Source organism: Solanum stenotomum, chromosome 11 (genome assembly GCF_019186545.1).
Source record: "Solanum stenotomum isolate F172 chromosome 11, ASM1918654v1, whole genome shotgun sequence".
Taxonomy (NCBI): domain Eukaryota; kingdom Viridiplantae; phylum Streptophyta; class Magnoliopsida; order Solanales; family Solanaceae; genus Solanum; species Solanum stenotomum.
The window spans coordinates 5,368,662-5,390,839 of record NC_064292.1 but is presented as its reverse complement, the minus strand read 5'-3'; the positions used below and the strand labels follow the sequence as shown (position 1 = coordinate 5,390,839).

Below are 22,178 nucleotides of genomic sequence, written 5' to 3'. Positions count from 1 at the left end.
ACATTGTTTCTAATTTTTTCCTGTTCATTGTTATTCACGACTACGTAGGTGAACCTCTATTTTGTCCATCCCACACCCCTTTTCTTTGGAAAAATATATATGTTGAGTTGATTTCCTACGAAATCTTCCTCTAAACAATTCAAATTTTAGATATGAACTCAAACAAGGAGAAAAATAAGGGGCAACGCGGTTATATCAGGCCCATACTGGACCAAAGCTGGGCCATTTTTGGTTATAACAATGAACGAAGGGTCATTTTGTTGCTTTACTCAAATTTCATTGAGGAAATGACACGTATATACAACTGATAGTTATAATTAGCAATAAATAGCCCAACAATAATTAACATTTAATAGACAAATATAAAATAATCCTCAGCTTCAGAGTTGCAACTATTTTCATTTGTTGGAATAGTAGTTGCAACTTGCAAGTAACATTAGAATGAAACGTCGTCAATGAAAATTGTTTATTTGTGAGGAAATCGTAATCAATATACTGAATCGTCTGCCTTTGAAATCACTAGCAAGGTTGTCATCGACTAACATGTTAATGACTTCCTGTGCATCTAGAGATATGTCAAGGGAGTGAAGCCATGACAGTGTTCGAGCCTTGATCCTTGCAACAAGACCTCTAGTTCAGCATTTACGTTGTTCGTATTTAGTATCCCTCCGTTTCAATTTCTTTGTTTTACTTCTCAACCACAGCTTTCGATACTGGTGTAAAGGCAGCAATATAAAACTTGTGTACTTTCTGAACTACAGTAGCAACATCTATAGCATACTTACCAACTCATACTGCATCTTGACTAGGAAAATTGCTGAGCACCAAAACAGTGATGGTTGTCCAACCATTCGATGCAAAAAAGAGTTCAATATACTGATATAATGGAATATTTTTTAGTAAATTAAACAAAATAACCCTTTGTTCATTGTCCATTGAAAATCTTTGAAGCTCAAATAGGGCAAACATGAATAGTTTCATATGTCAAAAGAATCAAGATAAGAAGAGCTCATATATAAAATTTGAGTTGTTTAGTGGAAGATTTGAGCTGATTGAAGAGATTCTTCGAAGTTCACATTTCAAAACTCGACATGCTGCCTGCAAACATGATTTGTTTCGAGTGAATAATATATCATCCTCCTGCATAGGAAACAATAAATATTTTGGATGAAAACCATCCTCCTACGTATGAACTCAAATCCAGTGTTTTGGATGAAAACCATCCTCCAATGTATGAACTCAAATCCAGTGATTTGTGTCAGTTGCACGGTAGCATGAACAGAACTGTCACTACCCAAAAAAACAAGGACATGCTGGCACCTGTCCTAACCCATCGATAGCCTATCAGCGATAGGTAAGAAAACACTGGAATAAAAGCAGATAAGTAGCGGAAGTAAGGTCTTAAAGTCATACTTCCATAAATCAACACAGAAATTCAAAAGAAAACAAATTCAACCCGAAAAATCCGGTGGCATGAGTAAGAATACGAAATTAATACAACTGTCCGAAGGATAATGACAGCAAATAAACAAGATGGAGACGTCCAGAAGCTGTGGAACAGCCAAGCAACCACAGGCCAGGAACTTCAATATATTGCCAACTCAAAGCTAGGATCACCTACCGCTAGTACTGGACTCAGAACCTGCACAACAAAGGTGTAGAAAACAAGGGTGAGTACAAAAGAACATGTGTACTCAGCAGCAGCAACGACTGACCCTTGAAGAAGTGATGCTAAAGATGACCACTGGTACATATATTAGAGTGTTTTGATCTACCACTGGTACTTCACCATCCAAACTTATCTTTCCTAAATCTTCACTTNCGAACCGTTAAGTACCATAAACCGATTAACCAAAAACCGATAAGAAATATGTTATTGGTTTGGTTATCGGTTTGAAGTATTTACAAACCGAAAACCGATAAACCGAACCAATAACACCTAAAACCGAACCGAACCGACCGATGCGCACCCCTATGTGGAACAGCCAAGCAACTACAGGCCAGGAACTTCAATATATTGCCAACTCAAAGCTATGATCACCTACCGCTAGTACTGGACTCAGAACCTGCACAACAAAGGTGTAGAAAACAAGGGTGAGTACAAAAGAACATGTGTACTCAGCAGCAGCAACGACTGACCCTTGAAGAAGTGATGCTAAAGATGACATCCAATCAAGTTTAAAAGCAATATCTTAAACCAGCTATCAGAGATCTCCACAATAAGCTCAAACCATAGAACACCAGCTATTTAAGCCAACTCAACCAACAGAGATAAAAATGAGCCACTTTCTCGATATTAACGGAAATTCTTTTGTACAACAAGGGTCATTCCCTCCCTACTATAAGGGTCAAGGGGATATTAGTTGTATTGGTTGTAAGCTTGACTTATCATGACAAAATCACTATATATATGTGCTTAGCCTCTCCAATATCCTCTACATATATTAGAGTGTCTTGATCTACCACTGGTACTTCACCATCCAAACTTATCTTTCCTAAATCTTCACTTGGTCTTCCAGTTTCTCGTCTCAACTGTTTCAGAATATTAGGGCATTGGTAAGGATTTCACTGAAGCCTTGTGAACTTTTGAACTAATTTTACTACAGAAATGCAGAAATAAAGGCTGTGCTGCCTCCTCCACAAGGCATTAGCTTTCAGGACATTGTTGTTGTTCACCTACCCTAAAGGATATTTAAGGGAATGCGCTAAACATGTAAGACATTCGATGTACGAGGAAGAGGCTTTTGGATATCAGCGGAACTTCTTTCATCCATTTTCATGTAAGGGAAAGGAGAAATGTGCAAACAAAAGAATCAAAAAATATGAATGCGGTAAAGGTAATATCACAAGGCATTTGCTTTCACATCTCAAAAGTAATATCAAACTCTTCGTAATAGAAACTAGTCCTATGGGGACAAAACTAATGAAATGAACATGGTAAACATATAAGACATTTCAATGTAAGAGAAATAGGCCTGCCAATAGGCTTGATATCAGCGAAACTGCTTTTGTACAACAAGGGTCATTCCCTCCCTACTATAAGTCTAAAAAGTTCACAAAAAGTTATATGTATATCTAAGTTCAGAGTAAATATGTAAACAAGTAAATGCTAGTATTAGAAGAAGTACAAATATGTAATACCTGTTGATAGTCTACAGGAGCCGCGGCCATTAGGAAAACAATTTGTATTCTTGGGTCTTTCGCCAAGCTTCTCCAAAATCATATACAAGTTCTGCAGTACGCGTGAACACATCACAAGAAATAACTTTTCCTCTTATTTGCAAATACAAGATGTGCGGAAGAGCAGGATGAAAAACCATGTTCCGAACCTCCATACCAAGATTACTGCCTCCTCCAAGTCCAAAATCCTCTGAACATTTCTTAAATACATAAGTAACATCTACAACATACTTCCAAACCCATACTGCATTATCTCGACTAGGAAAATGGCTGAGTCACCAACAAGTGATGGTGGTCAAACAATTACAAGCAAAACAGAGTTCCCCACCTGAAAAACCAAGACAACAACTATTGGGATAGATCGTTGTCCTCCATTCAGGTAATTCCAAAGCCCAAAAATTCTTTTCTACACTATCAAAAACAGTCATCCGTTGTCCATTATTATCAAGCCAAAAGAATACTCCATCAACTACACCAGCCGAGGATGAGGAAATCTTATCCCTGGAAGAGTACAATTGCAAAGGTACATCCAGAATTTGTTTATTAGCAGTCCACACATTAGCCTCTGAAGAGAAACTCAATTGTTAAATCGTACTGGAACGCATGCAAAGTACTCGGAGGTGTTGCATAACGAACTATAGTAAACGAGACAGAGTCATCCTCATCTACCTTACAAGTAAATCCAACATATGGATCTTTCATACGAATTTGAGTTTTAGGGAGATCCAAACGCTGCCTTGTGGCAGGTTTATAAACATAATAAACCCTCTGCCTGCTTCTAAGCTTATTGCAGAGGAGAAAACCATTGGATGAAGAAACAATATACACTCTCTCGCCATGAAATTGATTGATTTATCCAAAATAGCACCGATTAAAAGTGGTGATTCCTTCGACGAGAAGAAGAAACGACTTTGGGAACGTTGCTCTACACAAAAGAAACCAAAATGATAGGGCTCAGGCCACCGTAGACGACAACGGTAAATTTCAGCAATGATTTTTTGCCAGTTCTTTGATATGCATTCAAACTTTGCTAGAGATTTTAGAGGCAAACGATTCAATATATTGATAATGATTTCCTCAAGAACAAACAATTTGCATTGACATTTCATTCTAATAATACCTGCAAGTTGAACTACTATTCCAACAAAGATATGAGCCCTAAAAGAATGAAGATGTCAATCAATATCAACAAGATGACCTGACTGCTTAGGCGTCTATGGATTTGAATTTTCCCCCTCCGCCAAAGGTAAAATTGGCCTCGAATTCAACGGAAGGAGTAGATCACCTACCTATATCTCTCTACAAAGTGGAGCAACTAATTCTCGCTCGCTTAGGAGAAAGAGGGGAAGCTCTTGGCTCTAGGCAAGTCGAAGAGAAGTGAGATTGATGTTCACTCAAGGGTAAAATTGTAGAGAAGATGTTTCAATTGGACAAAGAATCAATTGATTTTGAGAAAGAAAAATAGATGGGATTATTAAAGACTCCATTTAAATTAGAAAATGAAAAAGTGGAACACCTCCACTTCAATGTTAATACTGTCCCCAGATGCATCAATTGAAGGCTGAATTGGCCGGATCTACGCAGAAGGGTATGACCATAGTTCATTATTATGGTAAGCTGACAAAGTCGTGGGAGGAATTGGCACTTGTCATGCTGATTGACTCAGGAGAAGATCATTATTCTAGCCTTGCAACAACATTTATACAGGGAACATGATTCCATCGCGTCATTCGCACGATTGTATAGTATGAGAAATTATAATCAGCATGAACAGAACTCTAACAAACTAAAAAACAAGGTCATGATCGCACCTATTCTAACCCACTGATAGCCTATGGTGATAGGTAAGCAAACACGGGATAAAAGTAGATCAGTAGCAGAAACAAAGCCTTAAAGACATACTTCCATAAATCAACCCAGAAATTCAAAAGAATACAGTTACAACACCAAAAATCCAGTGACATGAGTGCAAAGCATCTATGGCAACATGAGTAAGAATCCGAAATTTATACAACTGTCCAACGGATAATGACAGAAAACAAATAAGATAAGAGACGTCCGGATGTTGTGGAACAACCAAGCAATTACATCCAGGAACTTCGAAAAATTGCCAACTCAAAAGAGAGGATCACCTACTGCTAGAACCGGTCTCAGAACCTGCACAACAGAGGTGTAGAAAGCAAAGGTTAGTACAAAAGAACACGTGTACTCAGCACCAACAAAGACTGAACTTAAAGAAGAGATAGCGTCGGACTTTTATGTAACACTTTTTTTTTTTTTTGAAACTGTTAACTTTTTGTATTCCTCAGCATTAAGGGCTATGCTGGCCACCTCCAAAAAACTGTTACAAGAAAGGGAAAAGACTAAAAAGAAATACTTACAGAGAACCTATGAAGTCCACTAATTGGAACTCCCCTTCTATATCCTGTTCTTTACACCAAAAACCTAAAGTAGTAATTACTTTCCATTTGATCTTCTGTATTGTACACTCCTTTCCTTCAAAAATTCTTTGATTAATTTCTTTCCATATAATCCACCAGATACATGTTGGAACTGTTCTCCGCCATCTTTTCTAACTTTTGTTGCCTCCCCTTTTGATCCAGCAACTAAGAAGGTCAGAGGTGTGTTCAGGCATAGTCCAATATTCATTGGCTATGCTTGTAAACAGAGCCCACACCTGAGCAGTTACCTTACAGTGCATGAATAAGTGCTTGTTAGTCTCCAGAGCTTCTTTACAAAGGAGGCATCTGGATACTATGTTGATGCGCCTCTTTTGCATTGCCTCATGAGTCAAACATTTTTTCTTAGCAACCAACCAAGTGAAGCACTTCACCTTGGCAGGAGCCACACTTTTCCATATTGTGTTCCAACGTCCAATGGATCTTCCTGCACTTCTTTTAAGTCCCCAGTAATCTATTCACAGAAAATACCCCATCTTTGTGATGTCTCCATGCTAATCTGTCTGGCTCTAGAGTAGTACCTGGGAATCCACCAATCAAGCCCAAAAACTCCACCATTCCATCAATCTCCCAGTCATTTTTTATTATTTTTTTTATGTAACACTTAGTCACAGATAAACAAAATAAAACCTTTATATAAGACTGACTAGCCGCTAAAGACAACATCAAATATTCAAATCAATTCAAAATCTGAAACCAGCTACAACCAGAGATTTCCACAATAAGCTCAAACCATAGAAAACCAGCAATTTAAGCCAACTCAACCAATAGATACGAAAATAAGCCACTTTCATAAACACTTTATAGTGGCTCCATATCAGCAAAACTGTTTTTGTACAACAAGTGTCATTCCCACCCTACTATAAGTCTATAAAGAAGTTCACAAAAAAGCTACATATATCTAAGTTCAAAGCAAACATTAGTATTAGAAGTATAAACACTTTATAGTGGCTCCATATCAGCAAAATTGTTTTTGTACAACAACTGTCATTCCCACCCTACTATAAGTCTATAAAGAAGTTTACGAAAAAGCTACATATATCTAAGTTCAAACTTGCTGGATTAGTCGAAACAAAAGTCAAGGAACTTATACTAGAAGTATATGACAAAGTATTGCTCCAAATTGGAAGATGGAAGGTAACTATCACAAGGCTATCAATGGTAGGATCTGGATCATCTGGGACCCCAACTTATATGAAGTAGAATGCATAAGAGAGGAAGCTCATTTGTCACAATGTCATGTGAAAGAAAGGCAAGGATCAATAGATTGTCAAAGGGTAAAATACTAGTAATCACAGTACACCTCTTTGGGAAGGACTGCAAGAGGTAGCTGTGGGAAATAACTTACCATGACTCAGTGACATGTTTCTTCCCCAAGATAGAATGTTACTTATGCTGAAATCAGAGACTATTCAGATTGTATTGCTAATCTATTATTATCTGAGCTTCAACAGAAAGGAGATTTTGACACTTGGTGCAACAAATTGACACAATGAAACAGTAACCGCACTTGTATTAATAACCTTTAACTCAACTTACAAGTATTAGATGTATTGAAGTCTCTAGAATCAGAAATTACAAGGTAAAATGCATAAGCAAAATAGCTAATGATAGAAGAAGAAGAAGGAGGAGGTGAGGAACTTAGAAGAAATTGAGAGAGAAAGAGTGTCCACTCATAACAATCAAATAGCTTGTTGTGCAATGCTCCACTCATGTGCCTACTGTTTTGCCAATTTTACCCTTCTTCACGTGAACTTCCCCATTCCGAAACGTAATCCCCAAGTCTTAGGAGGAATGACCTTTCTAGAAGTCCTACATGGCAGTCCCATGTGCTCATCCTGAGTGGCGTCCTAGTCAATGATATTCTCATTCACAACTTTACTCCATCCCTGGAAAGCAACCTTGTTCTCAAGGTTGGACTCAATGAGATCCTCTGTAGTAGGAACACTCAGATGCATAGGTGTCACATGTTGATCCGAAGTGCCAACACAACGCTTCAACATAGAAATATGGAAAATAGAACGGATTTTTGCAGATTCAGGAAGTTCCAAGCGATAAGTGACGGGGCCAATGCTTTTTAACACCTGATAGGGCTCAAAACAATGCCTCCCAAGTTTATGATCTCGCTGCAAGCATAGAGTATTCTGTCTGAATGGTTTAAGTTTGACATACACCCAATCACCCACTTCAAGGAAGGTGTCAGTCCTAGACTTATCAGCCAACCGCTTCATGCGGTTCTGAGCCTTCAATAAATTGTGTTTGAGGATGTGCAAGACTTCATTGTGCTGCAGCAGATAGGACTCAACCAGTTCATTTGCAGTACTCCCGAAAATGTACCGAGCAACAGTAGTAGGTTCACGGCCATAGAGAGACTGGAAAGGAGTCATACCGTCTGAAGTTTGAAACGAAGTATAGCACCAAAATTCCGCCCATGGAAGCATAGCAACCCACTGGGAAAGCACCTCAGCGACATAACAACGCAAATATCCATTTGTTAAGAGCCTCAGATTGTCCATTTGTTTGAGGATGATAGGCTGCACTCATTAACCTTTTATTTTATTAGCCTAATATATTAGGTTAATGGTAAGGAGTTTACTTAAGTCATGATAACTTCTATAGCATTTGAACTAACTTGAAGGCTGCCCACCACAATACATTAGCTTTTAGGCTCTAGTCACTAACACTAAGCAACTATATATATATTTAACTTCAAAGTAGATCGAATACTAAATAAGTAGATGTTAGTAATACCTGGCTACAGAAGACGCGGCCATTGAGGCCAGTCATAGGAAAACAATTTGTAGCATTTTGTCTTCCGCCAAGCTACTCCAAAATCATACACAAGTTCTGTCTTACGAGTTTTCACGTCATAAGAAATAACCTTGCCTTTTATTTGCAAATACAAGATGTGTGGAAGAGCAGGATGAAAAACCATGTTCTGAACCTTAGCAATACCGTCTCCAACTCCAAAATACTTGGGATATTTTTTAATTACAGTAGCAACATTTATAACATACTTTATAACCCATTTAGCATTATCTCGACTAGGAAAATTGTTGAGTCGCCAACAAGTGATGGTTGTTGTCCAACGATTCGATGCAAAACAGAGCTCCCCGCCTGATAATCCAAGACAACAACTACGGGGATAATAGAAAAACAAGTTTTCAGGTAATTCCAAAGCCCAAAAACACTTGTTTACACTATCATAAATGGTGATCAATGTATAATTAAGCCAAAAGAAGATTCCATCAACTACACCAGCAGATGATAACGAAGTCCCATCCAAAGAAGGATACAATGCATGAGGTACATCAACAATTAGCTTATAATCAGTCCACACATTAATCTCTGAAGAGAAACTTTCAATTGTTATACTAGACTGATAGTGTTCGCTAATTACATAACGAACTATAGTAAACGAGACAATGCCATGATCCTCATCTACCTTACAAGTAAATCCGATGTATGGATCATCCATAGAGATTGAAGTTTTAGGGACATCCAAACGCTTCCTTGTGGCAGGATTATAAACATAATAAACCCTCTGCCTACTTCTAAGCTTATTGCATAGTAGAAAACCATTGGAAGAAGCAACAATATACACTTTCTCACCAATAAAATTGACTGATTCATCCAAACTAGAACCGATTACAAGTGGTGATTCCTTTGATGAATAGAAGAAACAACTTTGGGAACGCTTCTCTAAGCAAAAGAAACCGAGTAGATAGGGTTCAGGCCACTGGAAACGGCGCCTGTAAATTTCAGCAATATACTTTCGCCAATTCTTCGATATGCATTTAAACTTTGCTAGCGATTTTAAAGGCAAACGATTCAGTATGTTGATTATGATTTCTTCACAAACAAACAATTTGCATCGACGACCTCGTTTCATTATTCATACGCACGAATTCGATTAGTCAGAGTTGAAATATCAAATGTTTGGAAATAAAAATCTCAAACTATGATATTATGTAACTGAAGTTACTGGAGTTAGGGTTTTTATCTTTACAAAATTACTCAACCAAGTTTTACATTTTAAAAAATTAAAGAACTTTACGTTTTGAATAGGACAATAAACTATCTTCATTTTTTTATTAATAACTAAAAATGAATTGGATTATTGCATATATTTTTAAATTAGTTAGCGAGTGAGAACTTCTATCTAATTTAATACTCTCTCTATCTAATCTAATACCAATTTATATGATTCAATTTCCTGTTTAAAAAAGAATGACACTTTATTAATATACATCGCTCACCCCATTTGCTATTATCCCCACAGTTGGATTTTCCTTCCCCATTAGATTTGCCAATTTTTGCAATGATAGCATGGGTTACTATGAACTAGATCAAAATCATAAGAAGCAATCTCATTTTTCATATTGGATCCAAATAAAGACCAAAGATCTTGAACAACCGATCCAATAGAACAACTCAAAAGATAAAAGAAGTATCGTTAATCTCTTCATGCTCATTCTAAGCTCGAAGTACAATTTTATCTTACCATTGCATTTAACAGTTAGTAAACAAAGGAAAGATTTATATAATAAACAATACACTAGTGCAAAAAATCTTCTACTATTCTTTTGACATAAAACATCCTTTTGAAAGAATTTGCACAAGCTGGTCTTAGGTGCCCATATATGTAGCTTGTCTAGAAGCTTAAAATCACAACAATGAAATCGCAAATGATGCTCAATAATTACAATTGTAATATTAAGCATCTCTTAGAAGCTCTATGTTACTCAGACTCTTCAAAAATATATCTAGATAAGTGTCAATAACATAGCTCACAAACTCTACAAAAAGATGTCTCCGACTATGTGTTGGTCCTCCAAAATTAGGGCATTTTCAGAGGATCAAACACCGAGTGTGACAAAAATTTTGAGAGTCCAAGCAACACAGCTTAAAAGTAGGAAAACCCATGGCGTGTACTTCTGTCATGAACTTAGAAAATATATCAACCAGGCGAAACGACAGTGTTCCATAACTGAGATAAAGCCATGGCATGCCAAATAACTTTGGAAGATAGCAATCTCACATAGTGAAGGAAAAGTGAAACATCAGGTGACATGTCTTAATAGTTTACATTAGGAAAAAGCCTAGAAAGACCATAGACAATTCAAATTACACAGGTTCTATCAAACATCGTTTCCATGAAGACATAGCGAGTTCTAAAATCTGCAACACATTGTGTAGTTCCTTCATGAAACCTAGTCGATGAAGCAGCCAGTTATTACCATGAACCCTCAGCACCAACAGTTGGATTCTGGAAAGCAGAGAAGTTCCAGAAAGTCTTCAATGAGTACGGCTGAGAAATTGTTACTCCCTCTTCTGTGATTTTTGCAATCTGCAAGTCCGAGAAACATCAGAATAAAATCACCAAGAAAGAGCAGACAAATCTCACAATTCTATTATCTAAAATGAGCTTGATGATGAATTCTGTATCAGAAAGGCAATCTATACATCCAATCATCCCGTTCACCTCCAAATGCAAAGTTTGCAGCAAGTTTCTGTTCAAACTTTCCCAACCAACAACCTTACCGTTATTTTTTCCCTATTTCAAGCTTAAGTGTAAAAACAAGAAATCAACCTTCAGTCAACCACAATAGATATCTACATGGAGTAAATCTAGGAAGCAAATGCTATGAGCTTTGAAGATCAAAGTATGAGCTCTTCTGCTTCCACTAGAGCACACTAAACCTGTCTTATTGCATATCTAGTAGAGAAGTACCTCAAAAAATTAAAAAGGATGATTGGTGCCAGAAATAAATAGTGGTAGATTTTTATTTTTTATTCTAGAAAAGGAAAACAGTGATAGATTATGAAAATACAGAGTCAGACTATAGTCTTGGTACTTGCGGGGATGACAACAGATGCAAGATTCAGAGCTTTAGACCCACAATTAAAACTATTAAGTACCAGGAAACTCATAAACTACAGGTTTGACGAAAGAAGTTCAGGGAACACATCTTGGCAAGTTAGAGGTATCATTCTGATTTGTTCTTAAGCACTGACTTTCTACCCAAACCCCAGAAGGACTGTACCTGAAGCTTGTTGACAGCAGATCTGTCTCGATACAAAAGCACACGCATACATTTCTCCAATAACTTAACGCCTTCTTCATAACTCAGGTTTTCATGCCATTCGTCACGGAGAATGGGCCTTGCAAGGTGATTCCCGAATCCAGTAGCCACATGGTTGTCCTCATAATGCACACCAATCATACTAACCTGAGGAATAAAAGCAAAAAACACAAACATTATCAGTAGGGATGCAATTGAGACATAGTGTATAAAATTACGCAAGACAATGTATTGTGTTTTACTGTTCCAAGATACTTCTGTCCATTTTTCACTCCACCAAGAACAAGTGAATTCCAAAGTGGGTTGAACTTGTTGCGACGATTATACATCACACGTGTTAGGTAGTTATGCACTTCTTTGGGACCCAAGGAGTTTCCATCATCCCACATGTTGTCATACAGGCTGCATTTATGAAGAATTGAATACCAGAAGTCACTAAGTAATTTCCAACAGACACAGATAGGCGGAACTGTTGCCCATCAAAACTTATATAAACAATAACAATAAACAAGAATAACAGGGAGAAGTCCTCAGAAGGATAGACGTACATAAGCTCATCAAGGTACTTCATTATCTCCTGAAAATCACTTATTTCACCACTTGCACCAAGAAGGGAGTGCTTTCCCACTGGCTTTAATCGCTCCACACTCTTGTAACGTATCGTTGAACCATAGGAACCTGTAAACGGAAAAAACAGAAGATGACAACACATACTACATTATGTATCGGAGGGTGTATTTAACATCAGATAATATAAAAATGTGAAAAGAGAATGTTGTTAGGAGATCTTGCAATTCTCTATCCCTTTTCCCTAGTGATGAAACCATGTAATATACTTTTTTGAAAAAAGAGGAGCACTAATTGGGACCAAATCTATGATATAAAAGCTAACCTCCCATGTCAGCTGCCAAGAGAATACCATCTTTGTACTTGATGCCGACAACTGATGTCCCAGTCACATATGGATACCTATTGAGAACAGTACAAGTTAAAATTGCAAACATCTAGAGCACAGTAAGTAAAGAGATATAAAGGAAAGTTACATAAATACAATCTCAATGCACGAGTGAGCATATATCCATAAGGTTAAAATTTGCTGCATGACATAACTGGTACTCTTACACCTAACTACATCTCCCATGCATGCAAAGGATATGGTATATACAAAGAGCTGCACATCCCTTCCAACAGGCAGATACTCTCTCATTCAATAATTTTAATCTGTTATACGACTCTACTTCTCACTACAACAATAATAACAATAACATCCCCAGTGTAGTCCCGTAAGTCGGGTCTGGAGAGGATAGAATGTACGAAGACGTTGCCCCTACCTTTGTGGGGTAGAGAGGTTGCTTCCGATAGACCCTCGTCCTCCTCACTAAAGGATTTTAATACCTAGCGCATCCTCTGTAATGCTTTTGTTTCACTTTTTGGCGTATATGAAGATTAAGTCCAATAACTTAAAAGCATAAGCAGCTACAACATCCCAGTGAAATCCCACCGGTAAGAACATAAGCAGCAGAAACAGATAACTACAGTTTGCAAATTCCTTTCTGGGTCAGATATATTAGCAAATTTATTTCAAGCCCAGATGTATTTGCAAATTCCTTTGTGGCCCGGATGTATCCTAGGAAGCAAAATCCATCAAGAGCCACACAAGATGTGATCTCAACTTAACCCCGCACCTCATTCCTTCTACTCAGAAAACAAAATTACAGGTTCATAATACCATAAGCCACAAAGACTGAGAACTCCAGTAAAGATCATAAATCAATCGTTTGGTATGGCAGAAATGTTCCAGAAAAATGTTGATGTTGTTTTTCTGAAATAAACTATTTTCAGCTAAAAGGGAAATAGATGTTACTTATGAGCATAAGTCATTTTCCTTTATAAGTATCTAAACTCTTACTATCATCATTTGGCTCAACTAATACTTAAACATTGTTGTCAATCTTAAATACTTAAAGAGTATCACTAGAAAATATCTGTATACACATATTCTTCCATCTTGTATTACTACCATATGTCACATACTTACACACCTAACCAAACACCGGCAAACGATCCAAAACATATTTTTTCACTAAAAGAAACTTATTTTCTAGTGAAAACATATTTCTACCTAGAACATTTTCCTCCATATTCAATGCTCTTCACCAGCACCTTCATATATATAGGTACATCTAGGATTAGATGCTTATGGAATCTGGATAGTAACCCTTTCGTGTTACTGCATCCTAAATTAGTAATGTCTACATATTAAACAGGTTTTTTTAAGACAAACCCAAGGTCTGGAAACTTTGGACAAAAGCTATTGGATTATGCAAAACTTGTACCTTCTACTCTACCCCCACCTCTGTAAATGTTTATAAAACAACCAAATGTGCCTAAAGGCATCCCCACCACACAAATGAAAGTTCAAAAAACTCCGCCTGAAAAGCTATACTTTTTGCTGGTAACTCTTGCAGTAAAAAAATTCTTAAACATACATATCAACAAAGAAATAACTTAAGCCTAGCTAATAGCACCAAGAAAAACACTCAACAACAACATACCCAATGTAATCCCAAAAGTTGAGACTGGGAAGGATAGTGTGTACGTAGACCTTACCAATGCCTTGGGAGACAGAGAGGTTTCCTACAGACCCTTGGCTCAGAAGAACTAAGAAAAACACCCAAAAAATACCTTTTTTTCTCTTTGGGGAAATTGGGGAGGAGATTACAATGTGGTAAATCCAACCTTACCAACTAGGTGAAAGTTCAGGTAGCAAACCAACCGACCAATTGAGCTACTAAAACTATGTCCTTCTAATTCTTTGTAAAATAAGAACAAAAACCCTATTCCGTAAAACATCAAACACACTGCAAATCAGATCTGTAAAATCTCATAAAACGCAAAGAGTGAAAGACAGTACATACTGTGTTCTCTGAATATCAGATTCGGGACTCATTAAGCTACTTTTAGCCGGAGCTGAATCCATCACCTGCAAACATCATCATTTACACACAAAAATTACAAACAATTCAATGAATTTCTTCGATTAAACGCGGGATAACACAAAAAACTTACATTCATCGTCGGAAATCGGAATAGTTGATCTTCGATCGGAGAAAAAATAGCAGAGTTACGACACTGATCGGAGTTTTGTTTGTGCACTTTTCCCTTTGCACAAGAAAAGTTGGGGTTTGGGCTGAAAGTGAAATGGGCCTCCGTTTTCGGGACTTTCACATTTACGATTTGCACTAGATAGCTAGATTAAGGATGTCATTTAAAATCTACTCAACATTTATCTGAGTATTTAAATTTTAACCCAATAGAGAAATTAAAACTTCATACATTGCTTCCACTTTCTATATTTTTCTATGTAGATGGATTACATTTGAACCAATGCATAAGATGTGATGGGAAGTTTCTAGCTATTGGTAATTCTAGTTCTAGTTATGAGATGTGTTTTTTTTACTATAGATGATATTCTAAAAAAGATTTAATGAATTGGGTCTTTTTATGTTTTTTTATAAAATGATATAGTAACTTTTTTTTTTGTTTTTATGCTTAGAAATCAACAAAGGTGGAGTAGAAGTATAAGGATAAAATTAAAACTTTATTCATCTTGATATAAAGTTAAATTTTGGATTGAAAATGTCAAACGTTACTTTCACCAATTTTTAATTTTGGTAGTTGGTAAAGTTTAATTTCAAGCATTTGGGGATTAAATTCAAGTTTCATAACTTTGGAATTCAACTTCAAACATTTGGGGCCGAAAATTAAATTTATGAAAAAATGAGATTCATAAAATGTTTGGTGTGGAAAGTCAAATCTGCAAATTTAGTTATGTAGATTTTATGGATTGGACGTGTTTTTTTACAATTAAGTTCATATATCTTTGTTAGTTTTCTCAAAACAACATAAATAATTTGTATTTGCATATAACACCATGCTTGTTTATTCTCCATGCTTCTAACCACAAAAATATGTCATTAATTCAACTTCTTGAAAGTCTTTGCAAGACTTTTTTTCATACCATAAAAGTCTTTGTATCGAATTTCACAAGTTATAATAGCAAGAAATTGCCTCAAATCAAAGCTAACATGTATGTATCATGTATCCTTTATTTCACGTATTTCAAATTCAAAATAGTTGAATAATAAATCTAGTATATTATTTGTGTACTTTCACTCTCTCCAATTAGGGATGACAATGGAACGAAGTGGATGCAAGACGGGGCACGCGAATTTTAAGTTATGTGTGGCGGGTGAAAGTTGAAGATTATGCAGGGCGGGACACGGGTCTATACAAATTTTACATAAATTTAAATAGAAGCTAAAAATATGTAACTCTACTTATATATAAATATTGAATGTTACTATTATGGATATAGTTGAAATATAAACCATATTCCGTGTTTATAAATTATAACGTAGCTATGAGATTTGATGACTATTATGATCAAATTATTCAAACCGCATAATTTGTAACATTTTTTATCCTTTCCACTTTTTTCCTTCATTAGAGTGGTGAACTAGTAGAATAATTGTGTGTTGATTCACCAACTATTATGTAACACCCCATAAAAATTTTCGAACTAAGACTCGAACCGTTCTTCATAGTGAGTGAGATTTTACCAAGGAATTTAAAATTTCTTAAGTTTTAAGGTCACTAGATGTAGCACCTTGAGTTCCAAAAAGAATTAAATTAGAAATAGCAAAAACTGAAATTTTGCAAGTTAAGCTAAATACGAGTTTTGGGTTGACTTCAAACGGCCATAAATCCTAGCTCAAGTTGATTTAGGTGTGATACCAGATACCGTAGGAAATAAATTTGAATTACCTTTCCAACGCCGCTGAGTTTGCTAAGTTTCGAGGTTGGATGAGTGAGATATGACCTTTTGAAGTTAGGTTGTCTAGTTAGGAAAGTTAGCTAAAAATAGTGAGGGGTATTTTGATTTTTTCCTTACCCAATCAGATTTAATTAATTTTTAGTAATATTTTAGGGGTCTAATCTGATTAGGTTCAGTTTTATAATCCTAGTTTACGCATAGGGTTTTAGTTGAGAGTTCAAGAAGAGAAAAGAGGAGAGGATCAAGCGTTCGTCGAAATTCTTGAGAGTTGTTGCAGATTGTTGCCATGGGTTTGATCCCTAAGAGGTATGTAAGCTTCCATAATGTTGGGTTAGTTCACCCACACGCCAATCATGTTATTTTCAGCGAAATTTCATTCTTGAAGTTGAAAGATTAGAGTTCTTGATGAGTTTTTGATAGGTGTTCTTGAAGTTCATTCTAAATCTTGTTGTGTTGGGGTTTTGATGATTTCTTGAGATGAAATTTAGTAATGTGAGTGTTGTTTTGAGTATATTAGAGTCTACCTATGTTAAGTAATCGAATCCAAGTGATTGGGGAAGAAATCGTTCGATTTTAGGCGAGTTAGGGTGAGAAAACGAGCAAGGAAAATTCGTCAAATTTTCTGGGTTGGGGTCTGGCGCGATGCGCCAGCCATAGCGCCCCAAACCCTCCTCTGAAGTTTAGGGGCTGGCTCCCCACGCCACCCATAGCGCCAGGGTCGCCTGCCCCATTTAGTTTGTCGTCGTTTGCCCCGTTTGAGTTCGTTTAAAATGCGTCTTCACTCCTTTTCAATTCTAACTACTCTAAGCTACTTCTAAACACCTAGAAATCATTCATAACATGATCATAACCTTAAATTCATAATTCATAATTCAAATTCAAGGTAAAGCTAAGAGTTAAGTTCTGGGAGTTTTTTCGAACATTCTAAGAAAGTCCATTTGAGTTTTTTTGTTGAGTCTTTTACAACTTTTAGTAACTTGTTTCAAGACTCGAGTAAGTGAGCATGAGAGTGAGGAAAATTCATTCATGAATCTACACTATCATCTATTTCCTTCATAACATGAACCATAACTCTTGAATTCATAATTCATATTCAAGAGAGAGTTAAGAGTAGAGTTCAAGAAAGCATTTGAGTTCGATTATGAACTATTTGAGATTAACTATTGATTTGAACTAAGTTTTGAAGAAGTAAGTAAGAGAATGAGAAGAGTCGTATACATGAGTTCCTTATTGATATTTTGACCCTTGAGTCGGATCGTTCATGCCCAAAACTTTCGCATAAACTTCATCAGTTGAGTACTTTTGAGAGGAGTAGTATCTTCAATTTCTAAGTCTTGAGTTTTGAGTTTCTTTTCCCATATGAGATTATAGTTCTAATCATGAGACTATTACATGTTACCCATGAAGTCCTTGAGTTGAATTGTCCATGCCCATAATTCTGCATGAACTCTATAAGTCGAACAATCTTGAGATAAGAAGTATATTTGAGTCCTTGAGTTGAGTAGTTCATGCTCGTAATTTCATATGAACCCTCTGAGTTGAGCATTCTTGAAATGAGTAGTATCATTAAAGTTCTTGAGTTCCAAGTATTGAGTTCTATCTATGGTTATTGAAAACCTTGCATTGAGTCGTTCATGTCCATAATTCGGCATGAACCATATTTTAAGAAGTCTTTTACAAATGTTTAAACTTTGTTTTACGACTTAAGCTTTGAAGTTGAGTAAAGAGTAAGAGTAAAGTTCATTTTCTTCATAATGATATATGGGAACTAAGTATTCCCAAGAGTAAATGTTTTCACATTTAAGATGAGAGGAAACTGAGATTTTTGAAAGAGTTTTGAGCAAGAAAGGGAACATCGATTCCAAGAGAGCTTTTAAGCTAAGTTTTGAGTAATTATCTCAAACCAAAGAAAGAAGTTGTTTTAAAAACATATGAGCTAAGTATATTTTTTGGAGTAGTATTGAGCACCAATATGGGGATGCGAATTCATATTAACTCAAGTCTCCATAAACCATGTAGCTATCATGGGTATTAATGGGTCATACTTTTTAGATGATCACATGAGTTAAGCTAGAGGATCCACTAAGTTAAGTGTTCTATATGACTGCAAAGTATAGGACAGTTCTGGCAGCGTGGGCAAGACGATGCATCACCACTTAGGCTCATAGTGGTGGTTGTCGGTTAGAGAAACTCCCACAACAGTATTTGCATGGTTCTTCAAGGGGTTCTGCTTAGTATGAATGGGGTATGAGACTTCATTCATACATTGCACAAGTAGACTTTGAGAGGGAGCATAGTATGTCTTTTATGATATTATGATTATGAGTTTATAACATTATGCTTTAAACAATTTTCCTTTTCTTTATATTGCTCTTGTTTTAAACTACTTTATAATGAAATGAGTTCAGCTAAGTATTCATGAGTTGAGTATTCAGAGTTGAGTATTTCAAGTCGAATATCATATCTATGAAGTCGAGTATCTTATCCGTAAGTACTTCTGAGTTGAATAAGTTTGAGTAGTTTTGAATATCCTTTAGTATTCCTTGAGTTGAGTAAGTTTGAGAAGAGGTAAGTATGTTTCCTTTTTATCAAGTTTCAAACTTATGTTTATGTTTTAGAATTCCTCTTACATGCTCGTACATTTCACGTACTGAGCCATTTGACCTGCATCTTCTCATGATGCTGACACAGATATTCAAGATTATCAACATGAGATTCGTTGATACATTCGAGAGTTTGAGTTAGCTATGGTGAGCCTCCTTGTTTCCGGAGGATTTCATTTACTTTTCAGTTTAGTCAAGATGTCGTAGGTCTTGTCCCGACTTGCATCTTTATCAGTTAGAGGCTTCATAGATAGTCAGTATAGTTGAGAAATCTATATTATTCATTTTATTGAATGTTTCAAAGACTTAAGTTGCCTATTTTATGGCGAGTTGAATATTATTTTTATATTCAGAGTTTTTCATTTGAGTTAAAGTTTTGTATTTCAGTTTCATGAATTTTATTCAATTTTTAAGCTTTTACATGCTTGAATTAGTCTTCCGCTTGTAGCGCACCAAATAGGCTCCAGCACATAGATGAAAAACATAAATCCATAAAGTCCCCTCAGAGGTAAAAGAGTGTGTTCTAGACTTGCACAATAATAAAACAGATGTTAATTTCATTTAAAAAGTATCTCAAAAGGATTAGTAGTAGTCAGTCAGGATGAAGGTTCGCTTGGGGACCATCAATGATCTTCAAGTGCCGGCCACGTTCAGGATGTAGGCTGGGTCGTGACATATTATTTATATCTTCAGAATCAATGGCCAAATTAAGAAAAATTATTAATATTCAGTGATGATCTTTACGGGGAATTGAAAATGAAAAAAATATTTTATTAATTTCTACAGGTTAAGCCTCAATCCGCTTCGCTCACCCTGTTACCATACCTCTCTATCACACTTTTCATTACTTCACCAAAGGGCTATTTGAATAGTCAACTTTTTTTTTTCTGTACATTATTGTTGATTTGATCTTTCAAAATATAAAGTATAAAAATATAAAAAATAATACTATAGAAAATCATAACGAGGTTTATTAGGATTGATTTAATCATGCGATATGAAATTTTGATTTGAAATCATGAGATGAAGTTGAAGTTTTGCTTATATATACCGTTTGAACTTTTTATGTTGTATGTTTTCTCCTAAACATAAAAAAAAACACAAGTTATAAAACTATTAAAATTGTTTCAATTCTTTATACAATCTTACCAAATAAGCAAATATAAAATTGCATAATACACTATCACATAGCTATTATGAGAAAATTCAACATTTATTGATCAAACTCTAGTTTAATAAAAAAAAAGCTATACATAAATTGTAATGCATGAAATTTTATATAATCTCCGCACATAGTATGGACAATCTTCTCACGTTAAACTTACATTTTTTTATTATATGACCGAGAAGACGAACCAACATTGTTACTTTGAGCTATTTCTTGGTCAATTTGGTTGGTAAATAAATTTGATAAAAAATAATGAATTTGGTGAACATAAATGGTAAAATAAGAATTGTTTTGAAGTAATAATCAATTTTATGTTGGTGAGAATAATTGAAATATGAGATATACACAGTTTAAAAAATAATGACAAGAATTATAAATTTTATTTACATATGAAATAGATGGTTAGTAAATATAAACATGGTATTGTTTTTACAAAATATAAACTCGTGGATCAATTTTTATATATGGAAAATCTGAAATCATGCTTTTTACAGAATTAGAATTTTCATCTCATGATATGAAATCAACTTGAATCTCATATTCAAATGTTGATTTCATATCGCGATATCAAATCATGTGTCCAAACACCTACTTAGTATATAAACCGAATCAATTAAAACTTGAGACATAACATCCATTATAAAGACTTTTGAAACATCAAAACATCATTGTTACAGTTTGTTTGGATGATTATCAAATATTATTTCGTCATACATTATATCATTATTGTATTATATTATACTATGTTATTTAGTTAAATATAATATTTGAATATATTATATTATACTTTTTATCATTACACATTACCAATTTAAAAGATAAATCTAAAGAGAAGTAAAATATATAATAGAGTCGCTATAAAAACAATAGGTTAAAAGATAAAATAAATTCATTAAATAATAAACAAACACAAAGAAAAAACATTGTTAATGACTCGATTACATCAAATTTGATGCATAAAATATTATTTTTCTTTGTTACGTGACAATAAAAAATAATAATACAATACAATAAAATATAACTAAAAATCAAAACAAACATTATTATATCATCATACAATATAGTTGGTAACAACCAAAAAAGGTCTTCAAAATTGCTAGATGCACATTGGTCAAATTATTATTTTTGTATATACAAAGACTTCTAAAGAGTCATCTAATCAGACGGCTGAGAAGAGTTCTGATTTTTCAAAACTTCTAACTACTACCAAATGTGAAACCTAATTTGATCCACCTCCTCGTTTTCTTGGCCATTAGTGACGTGGGGACCACCAATCATAAAGTCATCTTCCTCACAATTTAATTGTCTTTTTCTACTGAAAATATTTACAAAAATTTATATTACTTTATCAAAGTTAAGTGATGAACAAGCTCACATAAATTTTAGAGTCAGATTTACGTATATTTTATCCTTTTCACATATGTATTTATAAGACTACGATGGTGTGTGACCATATATTCTCAAATATTTTTAGAGAGTTTCTGCATGCGTTTGGTTATAGAATTTTGGAGAAATATATGACTTTTTCAAAAAACATAATTATATCTATAATTTCTAAAAATTATTTAAATTCAATAAGTTTATTTAATCATTTTATAATGAACATATTCCGTTAAAAAATAAGCTTATAACATAATTGATGGCAATTAACAACAACAACAAAATAATAAAATGGAAGAGCATTACAATAATCACATACTGAGGTGATTAAGTGATTCAAGATAAATTATCACCCATTAAAAACAAGTTGTTCTTTTTAATAGAGTTGATTGTAGATAGATATTAATTGTGATTAATGAATAATGAATGTTTTTATAAAATATGAAAGTTTAGGATAATTTAAAA

At 35.0% G+C, this 22,178-nt stretch overlaps 2 protein-coding genes and 1 pseudogene across 2 annotated transcripts; all 3 read right to left on the bottom strand.

Annotated features, from left to right (window-relative positions):
• Positions 1-3,170: 3,170 nt before the first annotated feature.
• Positions 3,171-4,289, bottom strand: LOC125844857 (F-box protein At3g26010-like; annotated as a pseudogene).
• A 776-nt stretch (positions 4,290-5,065) lies between these two features.
• On the bottom strand, positions 5,066-9,590 carry LOC125844605 (F-box protein At3g26010-like). The gene is made up of 2 exons (XM_049523920.1): positions 8,391-9,590; positions 5,066-5,337 (listed from the first exon to the last, which is right to left on the bottom strand). The coding sequence occupies exon 1, from the start codon at positions 9,529-9,531 to the stop codon at positions 8,395-8,397; it is 1,137 nt and encodes a 378-aa protein (XP_049379877.1). The 5' UTR covers positions 9,532-9,590; the 3' UTR covers positions 5,066-5,337; positions 8,391-8,394.
• A 1,040-nt stretch (positions 9,591-10,630) lies between these two features.
• Positions 10,631-14,927, bottom strand: LOC125843707 (proteasome subunit beta type-4). The gene is made up of 7 exons (XM_049522889.1): positions 14,795-14,927; positions 14,644-14,708; positions 12,618-12,694; positions 12,274-12,403; positions 11,968-12,127; positions 11,687-11,872; positions 10,631-10,989 (listed from the first exon to the last, which is right to left on the bottom strand). Exons 1-7 carry the CDS (start codon positions 14,798-14,800, stop codon positions 10,876-10,878), a joined length of 738 nt encoding a protein of 245 aa, XP_049378846.1. The 5' UTR covers positions 14,801-14,927; the 3' UTR covers positions 10,631-10,875.
• Positions 14,928-22,178: the final 7,251 nt, after the last annotated feature.

Excerpts from the sequence above, each read along its gene's own strand:
- LOC125844605 (XM_049523920.1), bottom strand. The coding sequence starts at position 9,531 with ATGAAACGAGGTCGTCGATGCAAATTGTTTGTTTGTGAAGAAATCATA.
- LOC125843707 (XM_049522889.1), bottom strand. Across the intron at positions 12,695-14,643 it reads TCTGATATTCAGAGAACACA|GTATCCATATGTGACTGGGA; the intron begins GTATGTACTGTC and ends TGTTCTCAATAG. Across the intron at positions 12,404-12,617 it reads CTTGGCAGCTGACATGGGAG|GTTCCTATGGTTCAACGATA; the intron begins GTTAGCTTTTAT and ends TTCCGTTTACAG.